Source organism: Choloepus didactylus, chromosome 6 (genome assembly GCF_015220235.1).
Source record: "Choloepus didactylus isolate mChoDid1 chromosome 6, mChoDid1.pri, whole genome shotgun sequence".
Taxonomy (NCBI): Eukaryota; Metazoa; Chordata; class Mammalia; order Pilosa; family Megalonychidae; genus Choloepus; species Choloepus didactylus.
The window spans coordinates 129,330,189-129,351,066 of NC_051312.1; the positions used below are offsets into that span (position 1 = coordinate 129,330,189).

Consider the following 20,878-nt stretch of genomic DNA (forward strand, 5'->3'; position numbering starts at 1 on the left):
GTCATGGTTTCCAATTGTCCTTTACTAGGCAGCTTCAGTTTTCTGGTGCTCCCCTAATATGTTGTGGTGCCTACAAGTCCAGACATAGTCTGACTGATGCAGACTTCAGTGGGGTCGTCACCTCCCTTGAAGCTGGACTGGCTAATGCAGTCGAAGTTGCATTAGCCCTGTAGCAGGTTCCCCATTCTGTTGCCTCATATGGAGCTTGCAGTCAACAAAAATGCTCAGCTCTTTTTATACATGAACTGCATTTAAGCCACATATCTCCCATTCTGTTCATATACAATGGATTTCTTAACCAATGGTGCAGTATTTTATATTTATTCCTGTTAAAAATTTTATCTTGCTTGTTGCAGCCCCGTGTTTCTCAGTGGGGTCACTACAGCAGTTTGGGAGGAATCTTCCCTGTATGGGATTGCCCTATGCAATGCAAGATCTTTAGCATCACTGGCCCCCTGCCCACTAAATGCCAGTAGCCACCTCCACTCATTGTGAGTACCAAAAATGTCACACTTACCAACACCCCCTGAGTTGAGAACCACTGTTTTAGCCCATCTGTCCGAGTAAGGACTGCCTTTCATCAGAACTGTCCTTAAAGTCTGTGCCCAGAGCATTTCAACCCATGTGGGACCCCCATTTTATTTATATTTGTTAAAAGTAAGGAGATAGAGCAGTTCATGGTAACCTCAGCCCCAAGCACGAGGCCCAAAGGCAGGTAACGCAGCAGCCCTCCCAATGCAACTGTCATCTAACACTTACATTAACTGTTGCTTCCAACCTCATATGAACATTTATTTGAAATGTCTTTGTCCAAGTCCCTGATAAAAATGTTGGCTGGGACAAGGTCAAATGCAGATGCCACAAGGGTTTCCCTCCAGGTCATGGCTCAGAAAGAGCACCTGATGCGATGGTGCTCTTTCATGACTTTGATGACTTTCATGGAAGGCTCAATGATTCCTTTAATAAAGTTACTAACAATATAAGCTCATTAAGGAAGCTTTGTCTTTTGCTTCACTGCTTAGTCGAGTTTAGTATTACGCTCCTTAAGAGAAGAGGGAAGAAAAGGCTTTCAACCATAGTCACATAGTGACTTCCTAATGGATTACTGGATATTCTTCTTCATTATAAAGAGAAGGAAAAAAAGGGAACAAACCAAAACAGTACAGTGATTAGCCTGAATGTAGCATCATATCTTTAATCATGTCTCTGGACTAAGTCAAATCACTTATTTGAGATTGACTATTATCAGTCTGCCAAGCGTCACTAGTTGAGTTGGTTTAGCTCAACAACTGATAATAACTAGTCTAAGTCTAATTGATTGCATCTCTGAGATCATTAGAGTACACCAATTGTCTGAACGTTAGGCCATTTCTTAGTGGTCACTATTATGTGGACAAAAAAATTGGCCATCGTAATGGGTCAGTTCAGTCATGTGTAGGTCACTGTGACATTTTGTATACATAGAAAGTTTGTGCATCCACATCATTTTCATTACTTATCCTACCTACATCCGTGTTAAATATTGCCAGGTGTTTGAATAAGTGGTGGTAGATTCCAGGTTGCACTTATATATTTAGTGTGACTCAGGGCTGAAAGGCTCCTGATGGCCTGCGTACTTGTCCCTGGCAGAAACAAACCCATTGTATGCTTATTTGAACCTCTCCATGCCTTTAAAATGACTGGTAAAGAAAGACGTATGATTAAGGAAAAGGGGGGACAGGGCGAGGAGTTGAGATTAGAAGAGGTAGAAAAAAAATTAAAAGATTCCAAGAACATTGAGTCTTGGGCTGACAGGATATCCTGCAAACAAGAGAACTTTTGAAGTTCAGGATTCCCTAGAAACTGGAGCTTTCTTTTCTCCAAGAATTCCTCATTCATTACGAATCCAGTGCCCAGTTTTAAACACTGGATAGGAGACTCAGTGCTTAGGGTAAGTGTAGGGAGGCTTCACTTTAGTTTATATGCATATTCCTGCAGACTTGTGTGTAAAATAGTAAAGCATGTTAACATTGAAAGAACATAGAACTAATGCTTTTGGAGCATTACTAATCAAACCCTATTTGATTTTATGCACATCATCAGGGCTGAGGCATATCCTGGCATTCCACCAAGCACGTAGTTAGGAGGTTGGGCTGCTAGAAGTCTCCTGATTGCTAGAAACCACTTATTCTGAAAGCCACAACATCATAGTGATTTTGGAGAGATGCAAGGAGAATCAGATCTGAACAGCAGGCAACTCCGTATGCTATAGACCCTAAAAATAAAGACCTTGATAAATCCAGCCCTGGCATGTGACAGACAAGCTTCTGAGTGATGTGGATTGGCAGCCACGTTTGGCATGTTGGCCCACTGTTTCTCTGGTCTTCGCATGCTCCTCTGCTCTCACCTTCTTCATGTGACATTACCCAGTATTTCCATCCTCCATCTCACAAGAGCGCCTTGCATTTAGTGAACCCTTAAGTGTTTGCTAACTCGTTTACATTGCTGCATTTCTAGCATCTTTTCTCTCCTTTTTCCATCTGAACACGAGGGACAATCAGGCAATCATGTCACCTAATAAACAGAACAATGCTGGATGATGTTCTTGACTCCCAGTGTGAAAACAAACAAACAAAAAAACTGTAAGCAAAGTTCCAGAGAAACTTTAAAAATCCCAATGTGGGTAGGAAAATGGCCCAAACCTCTCTGTTTCCATATTGGCCCACTCCCTTGCTGAGTGCCGTGTCTGATGAAGGTGGTGCATGCTTGAGCCCACACACCATATGGGCATTCCTCTACCTCTAAGAACTGACTGGAGCCCTACGACGGCACTCAGCATTTGGTGCCCTCAGAGCTTCTTGACACATAGTCTCCAGGACTGTATGCTTCTCGTTCCTAAAGTATCTCTCGGTTCCTTGCTTTTTTCCTTTTTTTAAAAAAATTAAAATTTGACTTTATTAGAATGCATGCCAAGAGCAATAAAGTGCATGAGCATAAAATGTCATTAGTGTATCTTTGATAAGCTGTCTAATAAAATCCAAAGGTGGAAGCCTACTCTCTAAGTGTCTCTATGGATGTGGTTAGAACTAGTGGTGCCACCAAACCTATGAGAAATATTTAAGACATTCTGGAACAGGAGCAGGCGAATATGCCTGCTGATATCCATGTATATGTCTACCAAAGATGAAGGAAGTCTTTACCTTCGCATTATATATCTTTAAGTGCATAAGGGAAAAAAAAGTTGAACATAAGCTAAATCCTAAATTATGTTGGGTAATAAACACACCATTGAAAGTGGGCCTTGGAAAAAGTTCTGACTAGAAAAGAAGCTGCATGTGCCTGGAATGCAGTGTGATACATCAATTCTCTAAAGCAACATGTTGTAAAATTTTACTGCTTTCTTGTTGTGTTTTATATCTTGTTCTCTCCAGGCTTCGTGGACTCGACCAGAGAAGCAAGAGGTATAGCTTACCTGACCACTAGCCAGTCTGTAGTTTTGAAAGCATTACAGTTTAACTCACCATTACGGTTTAATAACCAGGCATGCTAAACTAATTAGTAATTTAGTTAAATTAAAGAATAGGCCAATAGTGGTAGGCATTACTTAGCAATAGCGTCATTTTAGGATGAGCAAGCAAGCTGTGTTGGGAGTGGATGAACAGATCCTTATTATTTCCTAAAATTGGATCTTATTCTGTTGCTGGTGCTGGTAAAGTGATATCCAGGTAATTATAATTATGTAAAAAAAATTTCCAGGCCAGGCATTTTGAAATGATGAAATTTTTTTACTCTCACCTGGTTGATGTGGCTTTAGATCATAAAGTCACAGAGTTAGTGAGCTAAAAACCCACTTAGCCCTTTCCTTTCCAACTCAACTCATCTTGTTGCTCACTTATTTTATAATGATTGGTCTCCGTAAATTATCACATCACATTTCATCTCAAAAGCAGTGCAAATGACATCTCTCATTGGTTTTCCCAAATTGCTAAATATATCTATGTTACTTTTATAGAGCATTAAATTTATGAGATTGGAATGATTTGGTTTTATGTTTTGCAAAGTCAGTAGCACTCAGCCTTTGGAATTTCTCTGACCACTTGCTTCAGTGTGGATAATACGGGACCCAGTTTAAAAACTGAAGCTAAATATTAACCTTCAGATTTTAATCACGACACCCTAAGACCTGCCTATCATTTTGTTTTGTTTTGTTTTGTTTTACTTGATTTGTGTGATTACCCAAATATAGTGGAATAAAAGCCAGTATCTTTTAGTTGAGGTTCAAGGATCTAATCTATACTTTTTTTTTTTAAAGTAGCTTTTGATGGAACATTGATATTGTAACACTGTAAATGCAGAGTATGGAGATCCTATAGACTCTGTATTTTAATTAGGTAACTCCATCCTCTTTCAGGACTGATAATTATTCAGAACACACAAATTAAGTTTTCGGGTCATGGGTATAAATATTTAATGCTGTTTAATATTTAAAAATTGACTGCCTGTCCCCAGGCATTGATAGTAGTTTCTGCACATGAACATGCTGCGCTGTCAAATCTTGTTCGTTGTCAGCCCTCTTTGTATCACACCTTCCTTGATGTCATAGAGACTGTAGTTAGTGCTGTGGCAGAGGAATTGCTTAGAGCTGTCACAGGCTGGGTGTTTTATTGCCTGAAAGTCATGGACCCATTGGGATTGGGGGAGGGAGAGAAGAAGGGTTGATTAGCCCCTCTTGAGCAGCTACAGATCTCATTCTACCCAGCCCTGTATATCTTTTTCTTGTCATTCTGATTTAGACCTGGTTAGAGGAGGAGCTGGGATTTATCAGGGAGGATTAAGGAGATGTTAAGAGAATAATTGTTCTAAGTGGAAGTAATAGGTTTACTCCTAGGAAAGCAGAGACCTCACTCTGTTTTCTAAAAGTGTCCTCGTCTTGAGTACCTCACTCTGGGTGGAACTGAGTTTCAAGTGAGTGACGCCCCTGGGGTGCAGAAGTTCCATTCTCTCCTTTTTGTCTCAATCAGAGATGAAGACCCTAAGTCCACATGAGCTCAAAAGAAGACTTGGGTTATGGTCAATTTCATTCTGTAAGCTCCAAAAAACCCAAGTGCTTTAACCTACAAGAAGGGAGACAACATATTTTGAAGAGAAGAATAATTATAATTACCCTTTGTCCCTTTTTGAAAAACAGGAGTCTTGGCCATAGTGGTCTTTCAGTTCTTGGCTAGAGTTTGTCTGCCCTCTCCACCATAGTCTGTCCCTCCAGCATGAGTTTTGGCCTGGATGGCTTGTGGGGGGTACTCCCTGACTTTTTCCTGGTGCCATAGTGAACTATGTCAGAGGGAGATAGTCCAGTGTCACGGGAGTCCGTCTCTGTCCCCTCAGAGAGAGAACTGAAGGATCTGGCAAATACTCCCATCGCCACTGCTGTCATGAGCCACTGCAAAATAAGACTTCTCTACAGAGGGCTGCCTAATGGTCTGTTGACAACACTACATGAGAGAAATTTAGGAAAAGAAGAGACCAGATAGGAAAAAAAATGTTTAAGCTATCAGTGCAACCATTTGCTGAACTTCTCTTCCACCCTTTTCAGAATTATTCTGAATTAAGACTGCTCCACCCCTGCTTCGTCATTATTTGTTCATGTCCTACTCTGACCTATGTGACTTGCTTTGCCTTTTTTGCTGCAATGTCTCTTCCTTATGGAAATGGCCTCTTGACTTTCGGTTTTCCATGCCTGTGCATGTGGTGGCCCCAGGAGAAGAACTGTCTGTGTCACAAGGAATCATAGCCCAGTCTCTGGTTGGCACCAAGGTCAGGCCGAACCCGTGTTCTCACTGAGTTAACCAGAAAGGCTGCGTGTGGACCTCGAGTCCCCTGGGCCTCATTCTCGCTGTGTTTGGGACAAAAAAGAAAACTAACAAACAGGTCAAGTCAGCCCTTTAGCGATACCTGCAAGGGATGGCTTCATGCTCTCACTGCCACAAATTTAGACTGAAGGGTAGATACTGTATATGGTATATGAAAGTTGTCCCTGGAATTTATTAGCACATCTCTGTCAGCCTACAAGAAAAAGGGTCTTCCACAAACAAAATGTCTCAAGGCTTTCTAGAGAAGCTCTCTAAACCTGTCTATTGTCATCTCTCATTTAATGTGTGTCATTTCATGGGATGCATCTTCTCAACCAACCAGCCACACAAGTTTATGGGTATCAGGCATTCATCTCAGAGAAGTGCCTTCTGCACTTGCAACAGAGGCAGTGGCATTGTGCTTGGCTTTTCTATATTCTTACTAGCCATTGTGTTCCACCTTTCATATATGAAATGCGATGGAGCTTAAATGGCTGAAATGGACTCGATCCATTAAACAATAGTTAAAGGGACGTCTTGTGGTAGAGCTGCTGAGACTTCTGCAAAAGGCCAGCAGTGCCTTGCTTTTGAGCTTTCCAGACTGGCTGCTAGATGGCTTTGAAATTCCAGGTTTTGGGCTTCCAAATCAGCTTATGAGAAGAACCCAAAGCCTAGTGTTTTTCTATTCTTTAAAGGCCCAACCCCATGGGGTGACAGGTGCTGAATCCAGAGCACCCTCCTGTCCATCTCTACAGAACATCAGATGTGCGTTTGAGCACATTCACATTTCCCATTACATTACTTGCACCATGGAACTGGCAGATGGGTGAACTGCAGGAAAGAGAGGCTGGGGAGTGCAGTGTCCTGGTATCTCATGAGTTAAGGCTGTTGCTGCTGGGAGATCTCCTGGCCAGGGCTTTTGCTTCCATTTTAGACATCCCAGAGTCGTTTTGAGGGACCGTGCCTGTCCCATCTTGGCACAAAGTTTCACAGGCTGGACATAAACCAACTCCCATTTTCTATTTTGATAGTGCTTCCTGGAGGCTCCCCCTAAATGGTGGTACCTAAAATAAGACTTAGACATTGGCATGGAGAGGAGAGGGGATGTGAGACTGATCACAAACAAGAGCTGTCCTAGGCCCCTAGCCCCTGCCCTGTCCTCAGCCACTGTGGCCCTCCACTCAGCCTCGGGCTCTGATGCTGCTCCCTTCCCTCTCGGCAGACCCTGGACGGGCACATGGTGGTGCGCGGCCATGCCCGCTTGTCATCCCTGATCCTGAAAAGCATCCAGTACACAGACGCGGGAGAATACATCTGCACCGCCAGCAACACCATCGGCCAGGATTCCCAGTCTATGTACCTGGAAGTGCAATGTGAGAAATACCCGGGGAAAGACACGGGGAAGGGAGGGGCAGTGCAGGATCTGGACGAAAGAGAGCTCATGTGCCTGTGAGCTCTGGTCACCTCCTCAGCAGCAGTTGGCCCTAAGCCATTTCAGAGCTGTGTCCCCAAGCCACCCACACATCATCTCCCAGGCTTCCTGCCAGCCTTTCTTGCCCTTGAGTCTTTCCCATGCAGCTCAAGTGCCCTGTCCCTGTCTATACCCAGGCACTAGCTCTGCTTTGGGGCACACTCGCCTTCCCAGTGCCAGGGGACAGGGTATGTGGAGGCTCCGTGACAGTGACAGGCACCTGATAGTCATCTTCATTCATTGCAGATGCCCCCAAGCTCCAGGGCCCCGTGGCTGTGTATACCTGGGAGGGGAACCAGGTGAACATCACTTGCGAGGTATTCGCCCACCCCAGTGCCACAATCTCATGGTTTCGAGATGGTCAGCTGCTGCCAAGCTCTAACTACAGCAATATCAAGATCTACAACTCCCCCTCAGCCAGCTATCTGGAGGTGAGTGGCAGGGGCAGGGAGCAGGATGGAGAAGGTGCAGTGTGACTGAAGATAGGCTCCCGTGTGCAGCAAAGCTCTTCTCTCTCGCTTCCCTGGTGCCTCCTGAGCAGGGGAGCCATTGGCTGGAGAAGAAGCCTCATCCCGGGTCACCTTTCTCTGCTGCACTAATCCTCTCCCGGGGGCTAGACCTGGGATTAGGAAGCAGGAGGCACCTCTTCCATGAGCCTTTTCTCTTTTGTTTAAGTCTGGGTGGGCTTGATGATTCATGCTTTACTGGTCCTGTTCGTCACTAAGTTAATCCAGTGGATACTTGTAACCCAAGAGCTCCTTCCTTCCTTCTAAAGGTGACCCCAGACTCTGAAAATGATTTTGGAAACTACAACTGTACTGCAGTGAACCGCATTGGACAGGAGTCCTTGGAATTCATCCTGGTTCAAGCAGGTGAGTGCCCCTAACGGCATCTTCCACCCCACCCCACCCCTGCCTCTGTCAGCCCATTTTGTGTGCTCAGGTGATGCTAGGACAGCGGGAAGAAGAGAGGCTCAGGGTTAGCAAAGCCTGAGGTTCAGAAAGCAAGGAGCCATCGGAGGCTTGAGGATCAGGGCACGGAGCATATTGGGAGAGAATCCTAGGGTTACCAAGAGCCTAGAGGACAGGATATGGGCAACAGGATTCCCAGGAGTGAGCAGAAATGAGAGAGACATGCTTCAGGATGGGGAGTCACAGTTCTGGGCCAAATTGGGCTCACCTGGGTCTCCATATCTGTCTTCCCTACAGACACCCCATCTTCGCCATCCATCGACCAGGTGGACCCATACTCTAGCACAGCACAGGTGCACTTCGATGAGCCAGAGGCCACAGGTGGGGTACCCATCCTCAAATACAAGGCCGAGTGGAGAGCAATGGGCGAGGAAGCATGGCATTTCAAGTGGTATGAGGCCAAAGAAGGTGAGTCTGGGAGAGTTGTCATTTCCTTTCGAATCCTGAGTGCCATGTTACTCAGTGTTGGGGCACACACTCACCCCAGCATCCACTAGTCCTGGCAGCCCACGTGACCAGCCTCCTGACTACCCATCCGGGTAGGTGGCACCCAGCACTCTCACCTGCTGGAGGATGCCTGGTGCCACCGCCTGCCGTTCCATTTGTGTTCCTACACTGAGGCCCCATCTCCATCCCTCTGGAATTGGGACATGGCTGTATGTCCTGCTGTAGTGGTGGGCGTCTGCCCCTCAGTTCTCTTGTTCTCATGACTCTGCCAGTTCCGGGAGAGGCCAGCTCAACCCCATCCTGGGCAGGCATCCTGCGTAGGCACTGAGCGCCACCGGATGAGTCCAGGCCACCCCACTCCACATATTTGAGTGACCCAGGCTGCGGGTTCTCTGCCGTCACCCAGCCATCCCTGCTGGGGTAGACTAATGGAGTGTCATGCAATTATGATATCAGCCAAATAAGCAGAGCCAGCATGACAAGTCTGCTCTACGACTATTCCAAGCCAATGATTTTTTTAAATGGCACTGGGGCTACTGCATTTTGAAGATCCTGAGCCCGTGAGGAATGAGTGTATTTATGTTTAGTTCCTTCTTTTGGGGGGTTCATTGGAATAACTCAGTGACCTGTGCTGTGTTTCTGTAGAAGTTTTTCATCCTGGTCTGACACGTGTTCACTCCGGTGAAAGTAGGGGTGGCTGGGGTTCGTCCGTGTCACAGCCTTTAGGGACATCAACCAACCCGGCTTTACTGAGAGTTAGTTCCACCACCCAGAAAGTTTCCATCCTTCCTTTTCACTTCTGGGGGCAGGGCTGGGGAGTGGGGCAGATTAGAGCTAGAGAACAATCCCTTTATCTTCCTAACTTCCCTCTGAAATCTCACACTGACTCTGTCAAGTTGATGCCGCACTGCAGTCATCCGCTCAACTCCTCACTCTTTCCTGGTCCTTGCCCACGTTCTCACCACAGCCAGCCTGGAGGGCATCGTCACCATCATGGGTCTAAAGCCTGAGACGACGTACGCGGTGCGACTGGCCGCCCTCAATGGCAAGGGCCTGGGCGAGATCAGCACGGCCTCCGAGTTCAAGACGCAGCCAGTCCGTAAGTACAGCCGCTGCCCTGCCTCGCCCCACGGACCCTGAGCTGACCCGATTCGTTGTTCAGACCCCAGCTTTTTCTCTTCTAGATCCTTCTGCCCGGGGTGCACCCACCTCCCAGTTCTCTGGTTCTCAGTGAATGCTGCCGTACAACCCCTTTATCCTCTCTCCATGTTGTTGGTGGCACTGTCATGGTAGCTGGGTCAGCTGGTTAGAATAACAACCAAGGAGAGAGCACATCAACACGTTATTAAAGAAAATGGGGAGAGAAACAGCAGCGTGTGGTACAGGGATTTGGAGATTTGCTTTCTGACACAGCCACAAAGGCCCTAAGCACCCTGTGACTTGAAGAAAGTGGGGAAGGACAGTGACAGCTCACGTCATTAGCTGTAGGAGTTTGGATGCAGCCAAGATATTAAATTATAGAAAAACCAAGACTGCCTTAGCCTGTGTGAGCAGGAGTGAAAGCACGAGAGTGAAAAAGGGAAGAGGACAGCCGTCACCTTTGACTTTTCTGCTCCTCCTTCCCTCGTTTTCCACACCAGGAGCACGTTGGTGCCTGCTCCTTCTCAGCCTTTTTCCAGGGCGCCGCTTCTTCCCGGCTCCCTGCAGAGCTGCGTTTCTCTGTTTCCCTCTGCCAGTCCCTCTTTTCTTGTGCCATGCCTGCCACGCTTTGCCCTTCCTGCCCACAAATGTCCAGGCTCTGTGCAAGCCCTTCTCGAGTCTATCCTGGACAGGCCAGAGTTGCTGTCCTGGGAGGCTCCTGAGTCCATTTACTGAAGAAAATGCCTGTAGAGCTGGCCTCCTTGGCCCAGAACCCTGGGGCTCTCTCCGACTCCTGGAATTAGAGCACACCCAAGAGAATCCTTTGCTTCCTTCCCTTTGGAGCCAGGGCCTACAAAGTGACCCCTTTACCACTTCCCAGAAAGAGAAAGCCTGTGCATCACCTTCCTTCTACAGGAATCGCTTCTTTTTGGGTTTGAAGTAATATAACAATTTGAGTTTCTAGCTCCATGTGCTCTGCAAATTCTATATATTTCTTTTTTTTCCCCCCTGGGTCTGTCTCTTGTCTTTTCTTTTCGTCTGTGTTCCATCCATGGGAAATGCAGATAGCCCTCCTCCACGTAAGTGCCTCTTCATACCTCATTGCCTGTTTCCATAGTGTTAACATCGGCTAGTCCTAGTTCTTAATTTAGTTCTGGTCCCTTTTTTTTGCCCCCTAGAGGGTGACGTAGATGACCCTCTTTCTGGGCCCTAACCACACTGACCTTAGCCTAGTTGTGCTCTTGTTAATATCCGTAGGTGACTCCAAGAGGCTAACACTCTACCTCTTATAGCATGCAACTTCTGTATCTTTTGAAATTGTGTTTACTTACCAATTTTTGTGTTGTGACAATTAGCCTGTGGCCAAGATGATGTCTGCTGAGCCAAGCATGGTGGAAGTCTGCAGATGGTCCCTGAATAACAAGCTGTAGGACCGCCACACCTTTAGCCAGGATTCCCCCTCACCAGGCCTCGATTCAGAAGCCCTTCAAGGGAAGAGTAACCCAAAGGGATTTCCCTTGCTTTTCTGCCAATCGGGTTTTGGCAGCTGGGGGTGGGGAGGGGGAGCCATGCAGGATTTCTGATTGGGGAGGCCCAGGCAGCAGCTTCAGTTGCAAAGGTGGAGCATGAACTTTGATTCCTAGTCACAGACACATCCTGCAGGCAGCTGTTGAGGAGTTAAACCCCAGTTCCGGTCAGCTCTAGTCTTTGGCACCAGGTTATTCACAAGGTACATTTCCATGTCAGGAAGAGACTGGCCAGCTTCCTAGTGACTCTACTGTCAAGCTCCTTGGATGGTGGGGGCGGTCCTCATGGGAAGGACACACCCGTCGAACCAGCTGAAAATGTAGGGACAGGAAGCAAGGTCAGCGGGGAGCAGAGCTGTGGTCCGACTCCCTTGGCCTGCAAGGATGCTCTCAGGCTTTGCTTCAGCCGGGTGAGCTCTCTCCTCCAAGGCTGAGCTCAGAGAATAGTGGAAGGACGCGTCGCCCAGGGAGACGCAGAAGACAGGTATGCAGGAAGCGGCACACTTTTCTTATGAAAACTCCTAGTTCCTGAAAGGCACTCAGGGAAGCTTATCTTTTAAAAATATATTCAGAAATATTGCAGCCCCAGCAAAAACTTAAGTAGCTAAGTGCGGGCGTTCAGTGATTTTGAGCAAGCACCGAATCCACTATCTCAGCAGAGTTGGTTCCTGAATGAACAGGTTTTGGAGGGAGGCGGGAAGGGTTGGGGGCAGCGGGGGTTGTCAGGCAGAACTGACAGCTGTCTGCTCCGGGCTGGCAGCTGGGCTCTCACTGAGGTCAAGGGGAAGCTCCGGGTGTAAGAACACCTTCCTCCTGGAAGCAGGTTCAGCAAGCTGCTGTTCTTAAGCTGAGCTCTCGGTTTCCTCTCTCAGGACTCCATCGATAAGTAGGTACTGGCTTAGTTACATAAAAGGGAGGAAGGCTAGCATGAGGTCTCCTTTTGACTTTCTGACTAGTAGCTGGAATGAGCCCTGAGTCAGAATAACCAGGTCTTGGACTTCAAAGGCCACCGTGGTCATCAGTCATTGCCAGCCCAGCCCTTGTAAAGGTGAGAGTTTTTGTAGCAGATGCTATGTTTTAGAAGTCAATGTTTAATTAAAGAGTGAGAAAGCTAGACCCTTGTTTTCTGTCTGGTAGCATGAAAGTGGATCATTAACCGAGAAACCCTTTTCAAAATGGTGATAGATCTTGGAAATACAATGGCAAGCATTGCTACTGGCATGAGAAGTCAGTTTTCTCAATCATTTAACAAAATCATGGTTTCAGGATTTAAAAAGCAAACCTATTATAGATGTGGAAAACTGTGGCATAGTTGAGTCTATGTTTTTCAAGAACTTCAGCAGGATAAGAGGAGACGTGGAAAGATGTCGGAATATCATACTGCAACAAAACCCACTTACTGCTACTAGGAAATGGGAGCACATTTTAGGATAAACCTTTGCGTTCTCTCCATTCTTTCAAAGGCACTAAGGTTGTCTGAACTTAGGTAAACAACATCAGCCCTGCGTTCAGCTGCGTGCTTACCCCGAGCACGGGAACTGATGTCATTGGTTTATGATGCTGGCTCATCTCACCACAGGCAGCTTGGGCCCTCCTGTAGTTCTGGAGGGTAGATGCACTGCCTGTTCCACCGATGCTGGAGTGAGATCCTGGGTGCAACCTCGAGAAAGACAAAGTACAGAGTAGGCAGGAACTGGTGGACTGGACAGGGTGGGGTGAATGAGGGCCATGGCCTTTTGCATTTACTTATCACTTGAGGAAATCCTGTTTTCAGGGATGGAAGTGTTCTTTGAGATGTCCCAATAGTAGAGTTGCTACCTCAGTTCGTTAATAGACTTCTCCACATTCAGGGGCATGAATATATCAAAGCAGAGATGAGCAAGGGGAATTCACCAAGGCCACAGAAATAGCGAAAGGACATCTTCTAAACTGCCAGTTTCGAAAGCAAGGCTTACCTCTTTGGAGGTTCCTAAATGTGTGTGAAAGTGATGAGGAAGTGGTGACTCAGAACAAACCAATAAAACTCTAACCTAGGGAATCATTCCTGTTTTCTGGGGTTTTTAAGCCAAATGTTTACATGCTGTCGTGACACTCTTAGGTGGGAAGCCCACGACCTCTGTTTGGCTTGAGGGGCTACTTCCCCACTAGAGCTGCTGAAGGACTAAAGAGACGATGTTCTGATACATTATTGAATCTTTCCTCCATGATTGAGCCACTAACCTTTAGGATCTAATTGCCTATATATTACCTCCTAATTTTGCTTCTATACCATGAAACAGTAGACCCTTTCTTTCAGGGTATAGATATTACAAATGAATCTATACTTTTTTCAGAGAAGCTTCTTGAAAGTTTCGGTTTCATATTTTGCTCCCTTGATGTCACATTGTAAGCCTAAGTTAAATGCATTGTAATATATTGTGGTTAAAGCTCCTAAAACTCCATGTCTTTGCCAGAATAATATAAGCAATCATGCAAATAATCCAAGCAAAAAAAAAAACAAAGAGAGAGAGAGAGAGAGGCTTTTACCTGAATCAACCAGACCACCAAGTCATGACAAGTTAGGAACCTATTGCTTTGATTTCAGCGACATTGTACTCACAGCACACTGAGTGTTCTCGCCCAGAAGGTAATACATCAAACCATGAGCATCTTGTGTTCATGTTCCTTTCAGTTCCACTTTTCCAAAATTTCATCTAGCTCTCAAAGGGGGCTTTGTTTTGCAATTGGTGATGGGACAACTTCTGAATATTTACCAGTGAAAAACTAAAGTTCCATTCAGTGTCCAAATGTCTCGGATGCAAAGTTTCTAACTAATCTCTGTGCAGAAATTTGGTCAGCCTTCCTCTGTTCAGCATTCCCTTTCTCTGCGGGAGCAAGAATGACACTGACCAATATTTGCATCCTTCTTCACACACAGCAGGAGAATGCAAATCCTCACATCCTGTAGGGTTGCTTTTGGAGAAGGGCAGTGGTTGTGGAATCATGAACCTCAACTAGTAGAGAACAATTAAGTAAGACAATCATTTCCGTTTCATTCAGATATCGAAATTAGAGAATGAGGCATGTAGGTTTTGCTATAAATAGGTCCGTATATGTACATATGTGCCACATATAAAAACATATGTGGATAAGTAAAATGAAAAGCCGGAGTCCTTTTCTCCTTTTCTTATTCCCCTTCGCCTGATATTGGGTTCCCTTTCCCCCTTTCCTCTGATCCCATGGAGACAGCTGGTCCTGCTGAATTGGCTGTGTGTTTTCAGTCAGGGTTTGAGGCCTCTGCTGCTGTTACTGGCCACAGGCTTTGGCAGGCACACAGGCTTAAGGTTTGAAGTCCGAAAGCGCCCTGCTCTCAGCTGGTCGGCAGCCACCTGTTCTCATGCACGGTGTGTTTCTTCCCTGCTTTAACTCGCTTCAGCTCCTCATACTCACACCCCAGGGTTGCCTCTTCCATTTTCTCATTCAGTATCTGTGTGCCTCAATGATCTTTTTTCCTTTTTATTATTATTATTTTTTTTTTACCTTCCTTTCTCTTTCTTCAGCGGCTCCTGCTAGCTCTCCCACCCCTGCTCCATTGTCTTCTCCAGAGAGTGAGTATCATTTTCTCCATCCATCTCTCTGCAGGTTGCTTTCCACCAGCCACAGTGCAGTCTGCCTAATGCTATCTCCTCTGCCAGGTGATGATTAAACGCTGTCGGCAGAAAGCAGCAGCGGGGTTTAGAGGAGCAAATGAGAAGAGAAGTAGGCATAGGGCCTCTCAGATTCATGGGAGGCAAGCATTTCCCCCAAAGGAGAGAGAAGTAAAAAGCATTCTCTGTCAGAAAACCCTGCAGGCAGGCTCCCTGAGGCTGCCGCAGTCTGGCCCTGCCCTCAGACCCTTACTGGGCTGGACCAAAGCTAATACTTGGAAGAAGCCAAAGGAATCTGCCAAGAAAAATACCTTCTGCAGGGTCATAATAATCGCTTTGGATGTTGCATTTTACCCATCATTTTAATTGGCGCAGTTGGATTCAGACATTGAAATTAGATAGTGTAGCTTTTGCTTTATCCACAAATCCATACATGTCTCATGAATATTTGTGGGAAAATAAATGGTGTCTGCTTGCAGATGTGCCTGGCAGTAGGCACTTAGGTCAAATTACTTAACCCTTCACAAACGAGCCTTGTTTTCCTCCTCTCTTAAAATGGAATGAGTGGTCTTCTCCCCTGCCCCCTGCCCCCACACACCCCCATAAAATCTCTGTTTTGCCCGTTCTGGAGCAACGCCACTGAGTCCAACAGTAGCTCTGATTAGTCAGTCTCAGGCCTTGTCATCCTGGCTAAGCCTTGCTCATTTCCAATTTTATTTCATTTTGCTGCCCCGTTCTTTTGTTTCCTTCTAAGTCCTCAGGAGTAGAGAGAGCTTCAGGCCTACCTCTCTTTGGAGTTTTGAATATAGCTTTTTATTTGGGGGGGGGGCAGTTGGGGAGCAGGGAGCAAAGTGAGACAACAGCTCAGTCAGGCACAGGATTTAGTATCAACACTCGGAGCAGCGGACGGCAGCAAGTTTACAGGGAGGGCAGTGCCCCCAGGTTGGCTTTCTTCTCTCTGTCCTATCAGAAGCCCCTGGTGGGGGTTCAGCCTCAGGAGGTGACTCGAACCCCAAGCCCAGAAGCCTTCTGTGGCATGTGTTTGGCCCAGAAGCGTGGCCCCCACCCTACCCTGTGCTTCTCCAGGCAGTGTACTGTAGTGGAAGGTCGGACTTGGGTTCAAATCCCAGCTCCACAGCTTCTACTTCCAGCCCCACGAACTTGGGTGAGTCACTCAACCTCACCAAATCTTGGACTTCTCATCTCTAAAATGAAGGACAAATCCCACTCACCTCATAGGTATTTGTGAAAATTAAAGATTAAGTATGAAAAACACAAAACACAGTGCCCAGCATGTGGTAGCTCTAATTAATAGTAGCAATAAATGAGGTTTATGTTATTTCTTGCTGTGTGAGAGTAATTTGTCAGCAAAATCGCTGATAATCTCTTTAAAATATTTATTTTAATGTTGATAAAGAAGGGAGTGAATGTCTCCTTCACCATCTGTCCTTTATTAGTAATGTCTTTATTTATGTATATATACACACACATATACATACGAATTTAATTCATTTCCATCCTCCATCCCCTTTCTGTCCTTCATATTTTCATAGCAACTGGGCCTCTTCCTGCCCTTACCACCGCGGAACTGTCCAGTGAGTACAGAGCTGAGCTGCTCTCAGCTAGGCCTCTGACTGCTGCCTGTTGTAGAAGTGCCTGATGCCCGTGGTGTTCCTTTTTATTACGAGCCACAGTTGCAAATGCATGAAGGCTCCCAGCCTGGTGTGGTTTCCTAAGCATGCTTTCTCCTTTCCAAGACAGCAAACCAAGCATCACCAAAGAACTGGGGTGATTACTGGAAGAATACTGGAAGGCATGAGGAGGCCTTTACAAATTTATTCTCCAGTTAAAAATAGAAAAGGATTAGGGAAACACTGGCCCCACCCCTCTGAAATACACATAAGCTGGATTTTATACAAGTAGGTAAAAGGCAGAGAACAAGAGGGATAGGAGAAAATGGCGGCTTGCGGGAAGGAAGAAGGCAATACGAAGAAGGAAGGAGTTGCTGCTTCTTGCCGACACCCTCCTTTGTCTCCCCATGTCAAGGAGTTCTGTAAACAGAGCAGATATGAGGAGAAGTGCTTGGCCTCCACCCCATGGCTAGAAAAACGACAGGTCTACGAGTCCAGATGAAAGTGCTGGATTTCATATCCTGTAACATCTTTTCTGTCATGGAAAACATTCACAATCACAATGGCAATATCTTCCAAGCTAGATTTATAGTGCTCTAATGAGGTGAGCGTCTGTGCTGAGGTCTTAAATTCTCTGACAAGTCAACGTGAGCAGGTGTGTGTTTTAAATTTTAGAAGATTTCTGGGTGCACACGCATCCTAAGGAGAAGTAGTCAGAGGGAGAAGGCAGAAAGCAGGTGTGCCGAGTAGCGCTCCTGCTCCCCTGAGCTCCCCCAAGCCAGGGTTTCTGATACATAATTGAACAGAGAAGAAAAGGATTTCCTGGTTCTGTGGGTTGCATGAGATGGTTCTTTTTCCTACTGCAGAACGTAGCTCGGGGTCTGCTTCCTCAGTGTTCTCTTGGTGTGTGTGTGCTGCAATGAATTTTAATTCCTGACACTTTCGAGGATTCATGTTGTCAGCAGAGCAGAGCGGTTGACAGTGAGCTTGTTTGCTCTCATGGATTTAATTCAGATGATAGGGTTTGTTTTTTTGGTTTCTGTTTTTTGCATTTGGAAAAGGAATGCAGCTAACAAGGTCCTTTCTTCTTTCAACAAACAGTAATGCTCCTGTCCTTTGCCAGCTCAGTGCAGTCCTGTGTGCCAAGCACAGAATAAGGGTACAGAATGCATTTGCATGACTTGTTTCATATTTAAGGTGCCTCATGTGGGCTGTGCCGTCTTTGGAAGTGAAAGACAATCTTGGATCCAGATTTTTTCTTAAGGAGGAATTAGTCATTTCTTCTCCTGACAAGTCTTTAATTTATTAAAAAAAAAAAAAACAACAACAACAACAAAAAAAAAAAAGCAGGCATTTCTGCTTTCAGATAAAATGCCTAGTTGTGATGTCCAAAGGGAAGAAAGTTTGAGTCTTTGTTATTTTGAAACATGGAACCTTTTGACTATTGAACTATAGGTCCCTGTGGATACTAGGGTAAAGGAAAGGCAGTTACAATTGGGCAGCAGCCACGATTTAGCACGAACATGTTCCTCAATATTAAGGCAGAATGCGGTACATGGGAATCTCAGTGGAACTAATGGTAGAGTAGCTATGAGCTCAACCAATCAGTAGGATTTAAAATAAATACTATCTCTATTTTTGCTTGTAGGTTGTTATTGGATTTTGCCTTTTTTGGTCAATTTATGGTTATGAAGGAATAAAAATATTCTAAAGAAAATCAAAGGCAAAACTGGTCAACTTTATATAATCCCCACGGGGCCTTCTTGGTAGACTGTGCCAGTCCCTGTGTGATGAATACGAATCCCTCATTCTGTCAGCTCACAGAGCTGTGGGAATATGCAACTTAATTAGAGCATTTCTCTTTAATTTAAGTATCAAAATGGTGTACTTCGGGCAAAATTATCTCCACCTCCCCTTTTTGCCCTCCTCCTTTCTTAGCCTCAACTGTTAATGGCCAAAACTTCCACTGGGCTGTCAAAGCTAAGGAGATGGGAAACCTGGAATGCCTTTTAACAAGGCAAGGTGGTTCAGTAGTGATTTGGAATGCAGAAGCAACATAAGACAAAAAAGGAATGTTGATAAATCCAGAAGAAGGCATCTATTTTTTTTATTGTAAATCTCAGATCTGTGTCTTATGAATACAGCCACAAGTCTAAATATGTAACTTTATCCACAGGCCCAAGTACTTGCGTAATGTCACACTCTCAGCTCATTGTACCAGGGGTTCAATTTCTGCTGTTCAGTGGTGACAGATCCATTGTCTCAACAGGGAGAAGGAGATGTATTCCCTTATCTGCATTGGCCTCATCCCTGTATCCATGTGTTGACTTTGGGGAATCTCATCAGGGGTCTCAGAGATAATATGGGTAGGGGATAAAGAAGTGGGAGAGGATCCTCAGAGCCACCCTTTTTGGCCTATATCTGACAAACCTCATACATCTCATGTCTATTTATTACATCAAAGGAAACATGAAATGACTTTTTAAAATTTAATGCAATATTTTGTTCTTACAGGGAACATGAGCTATGCCTTACAAATCTTGGGACTTTTCTTTGATGACCCATGTTCTGTTTCATGGCCCTTATTTCCCAAGGATGCTGAACCCCTTCTGGAATCTGTGGATAATAACTTGCTTTTTTTTTTCCTTTGACAGTCTCCTGGATTGACTTTGACATCTGGGTTGTGGCTGAAACACCTCCCCATTTCAAAAACAAAAAGTTGATATGCTCTTTGATGTGGTATTAATATGCAGTGTTGCAGCTGTATCTAACGCTTATTGGTGTTGTTAACCAATGCTCTTTATGATTTATTATTCTGTTCCCAGGCAGTTTTACTGTCCTCCCAATGTTTCCTATATATGCTGCTAATTTAATTTGATTTCTCCTTTTATTTAGTCTGTGATTTTGTTGTTGATTTTTCTCCCTGCCCATTGTTTACATCAGTTTTAATTTTTTTGTATTTTCCATGTGACCTCCTCCACTTTCCTTTCAACCAATCATGTGCGTGCGTATCATGTGACTTTGTCATGTGGCTTGCATGGTGCTGATGATGTCGTCCACGCTGGTGAACAGAAGGTAAAACTCTTTGTTCTGATTAGTGAAATAAATCTGGGACCAATGCCTGGCACCTCAGGCCTGCTCATTTTTTCCCATCTCAGATTTCCCAAATGATGCCACTTGAGAGATTTCCTCTTGTCCTGAATTCACATCCAAAATTCGTCAGTCCTTGCAGCCTTCCCATGATAATTTGATACCATGACAGCCTTAGGTTTAATATTTTGCTTCAAGAATTTGGGTGCACAAGCTCCTATTACAGTAAGACCACTTTAGCCACACACAAAGTTTGTAAACTTGAATTTTTGCCAGATAATTCATGACAGTTATTTCCCCAAAAGCAGCTTCGTAAATTAGCTTTATAATGTTGTTATCTAACTGTATCCAGTTGTTCTAAACACCACAGTTGCTCTAAAATGAGTCACATTCACATGAAAATGTGTCTGTTGACAATACTGAAAAGCTACAGAGAGATATTTATCAGTTGCCAAGGTTGGATTTGTTCAAAACCAAAGAGAGTTCATACAATTCATGCACATTGAGGACTCGGTGAAATAAGAGATTTAAGAATTTGGATTTGGAGCAGTGTGGCTGTGATTGCTGAGGTGTCACTTTTCAAGAGTGACCCTCCCCCAGGCAGGGAAGGAGAAAAAGACTCAGAGCAAAAGTCTTAGCAATTACCATGACTGGAGATCTCCGAGCAATCAAGAAGCACATGACTGACCCTTGCAGGAACGGAAATAAAATTATAGCCCAATTAAGTGCATAATGGTGACAAAATAATTAGTTAATATTGTGACTGTCACAACCTTGTTTAAACATTTCTTGCTTAACCATGAAGAGGGAAGGGAGCCTCTGCAGGCGGCTTCCCCCAGTAAAATCCAACGCCTAATTCAAAACCTGCCCTGGGAGTCATGTTTGTTTCGTTCTCTTCTAACTGAAAAATTTTACTTGCCACCCCAACCCAAGACATGCACAGGCTGCATTGATCACCAAAGCAGAACTAACACCAGTAACCACCCCATGTGCCCATGCATGCAAGGGGTCCTCCGTCGGAGCTCACTTCTACTGAGAACTCATTGGGCAACATCCACATGAACAAAACAGTAGACAGCTGTCTCGCATGTTCTTTGTTCCCGTGCTGTCCTGTTCTGTCCGCCCCCGTGTGTGTTAGCGCTGTGTACGTT

The 20,878-nt window shown here is 45.2% G+C and overlaps 1 protein-coding gene across 21 annotated transcripts in view; it reads left to right on the forward strand.

Moving 5' to 3' along the window:
- The window catches only part of NCAM1 (neural cell adhesion molecule 1), a 312,777-nt gene that overhangs the window by 265,903 nt on the left and 25,996 nt on the right, over positions 1-20,878 (forward strand). For 6 of the 21 annotated variants that reach the window (XM_037841466.1, XM_037841458.1, XM_037841467.1 and 3 more), the window contains exons 9-17: positions 3,411-3,440; positions 7,048-7,198; positions 7,543-7,727; positions 8,072-8,168; positions 8,505-8,675; positions 9,682-9,813; positions 10,919-10,933; positions 14,920-14,967; positions 19,710-19,712. In XM_037841466.1, the coding sequence (XP_037697394.1) occupies positions 3,411-3,440; positions 7,048-7,198; positions 7,543-7,727; positions 8,072-8,168; positions 8,505-8,675; positions 9,682-9,813; positions 10,919-10,933; positions 14,920-14,967; positions 19,710-19,712 (832 nt within the window). Of the gene's footprint in view, positions 1-3,410; positions 3,441-7,047; positions 7,199-7,542; positions 7,728-8,071; positions 8,169-8,504; positions 8,676-9,681; positions 9,814-10,918; positions 10,934-14,003; positions 14,007-14,919; positions 14,968-19,709; positions 19,713-20,878 lie in introns of all 21 variants that reach the window. The other 15 variants (XM_037841463.1, XM_037841464.1, XM_037841469.1 and 12 more) reach the window with 6 other exon arrangements.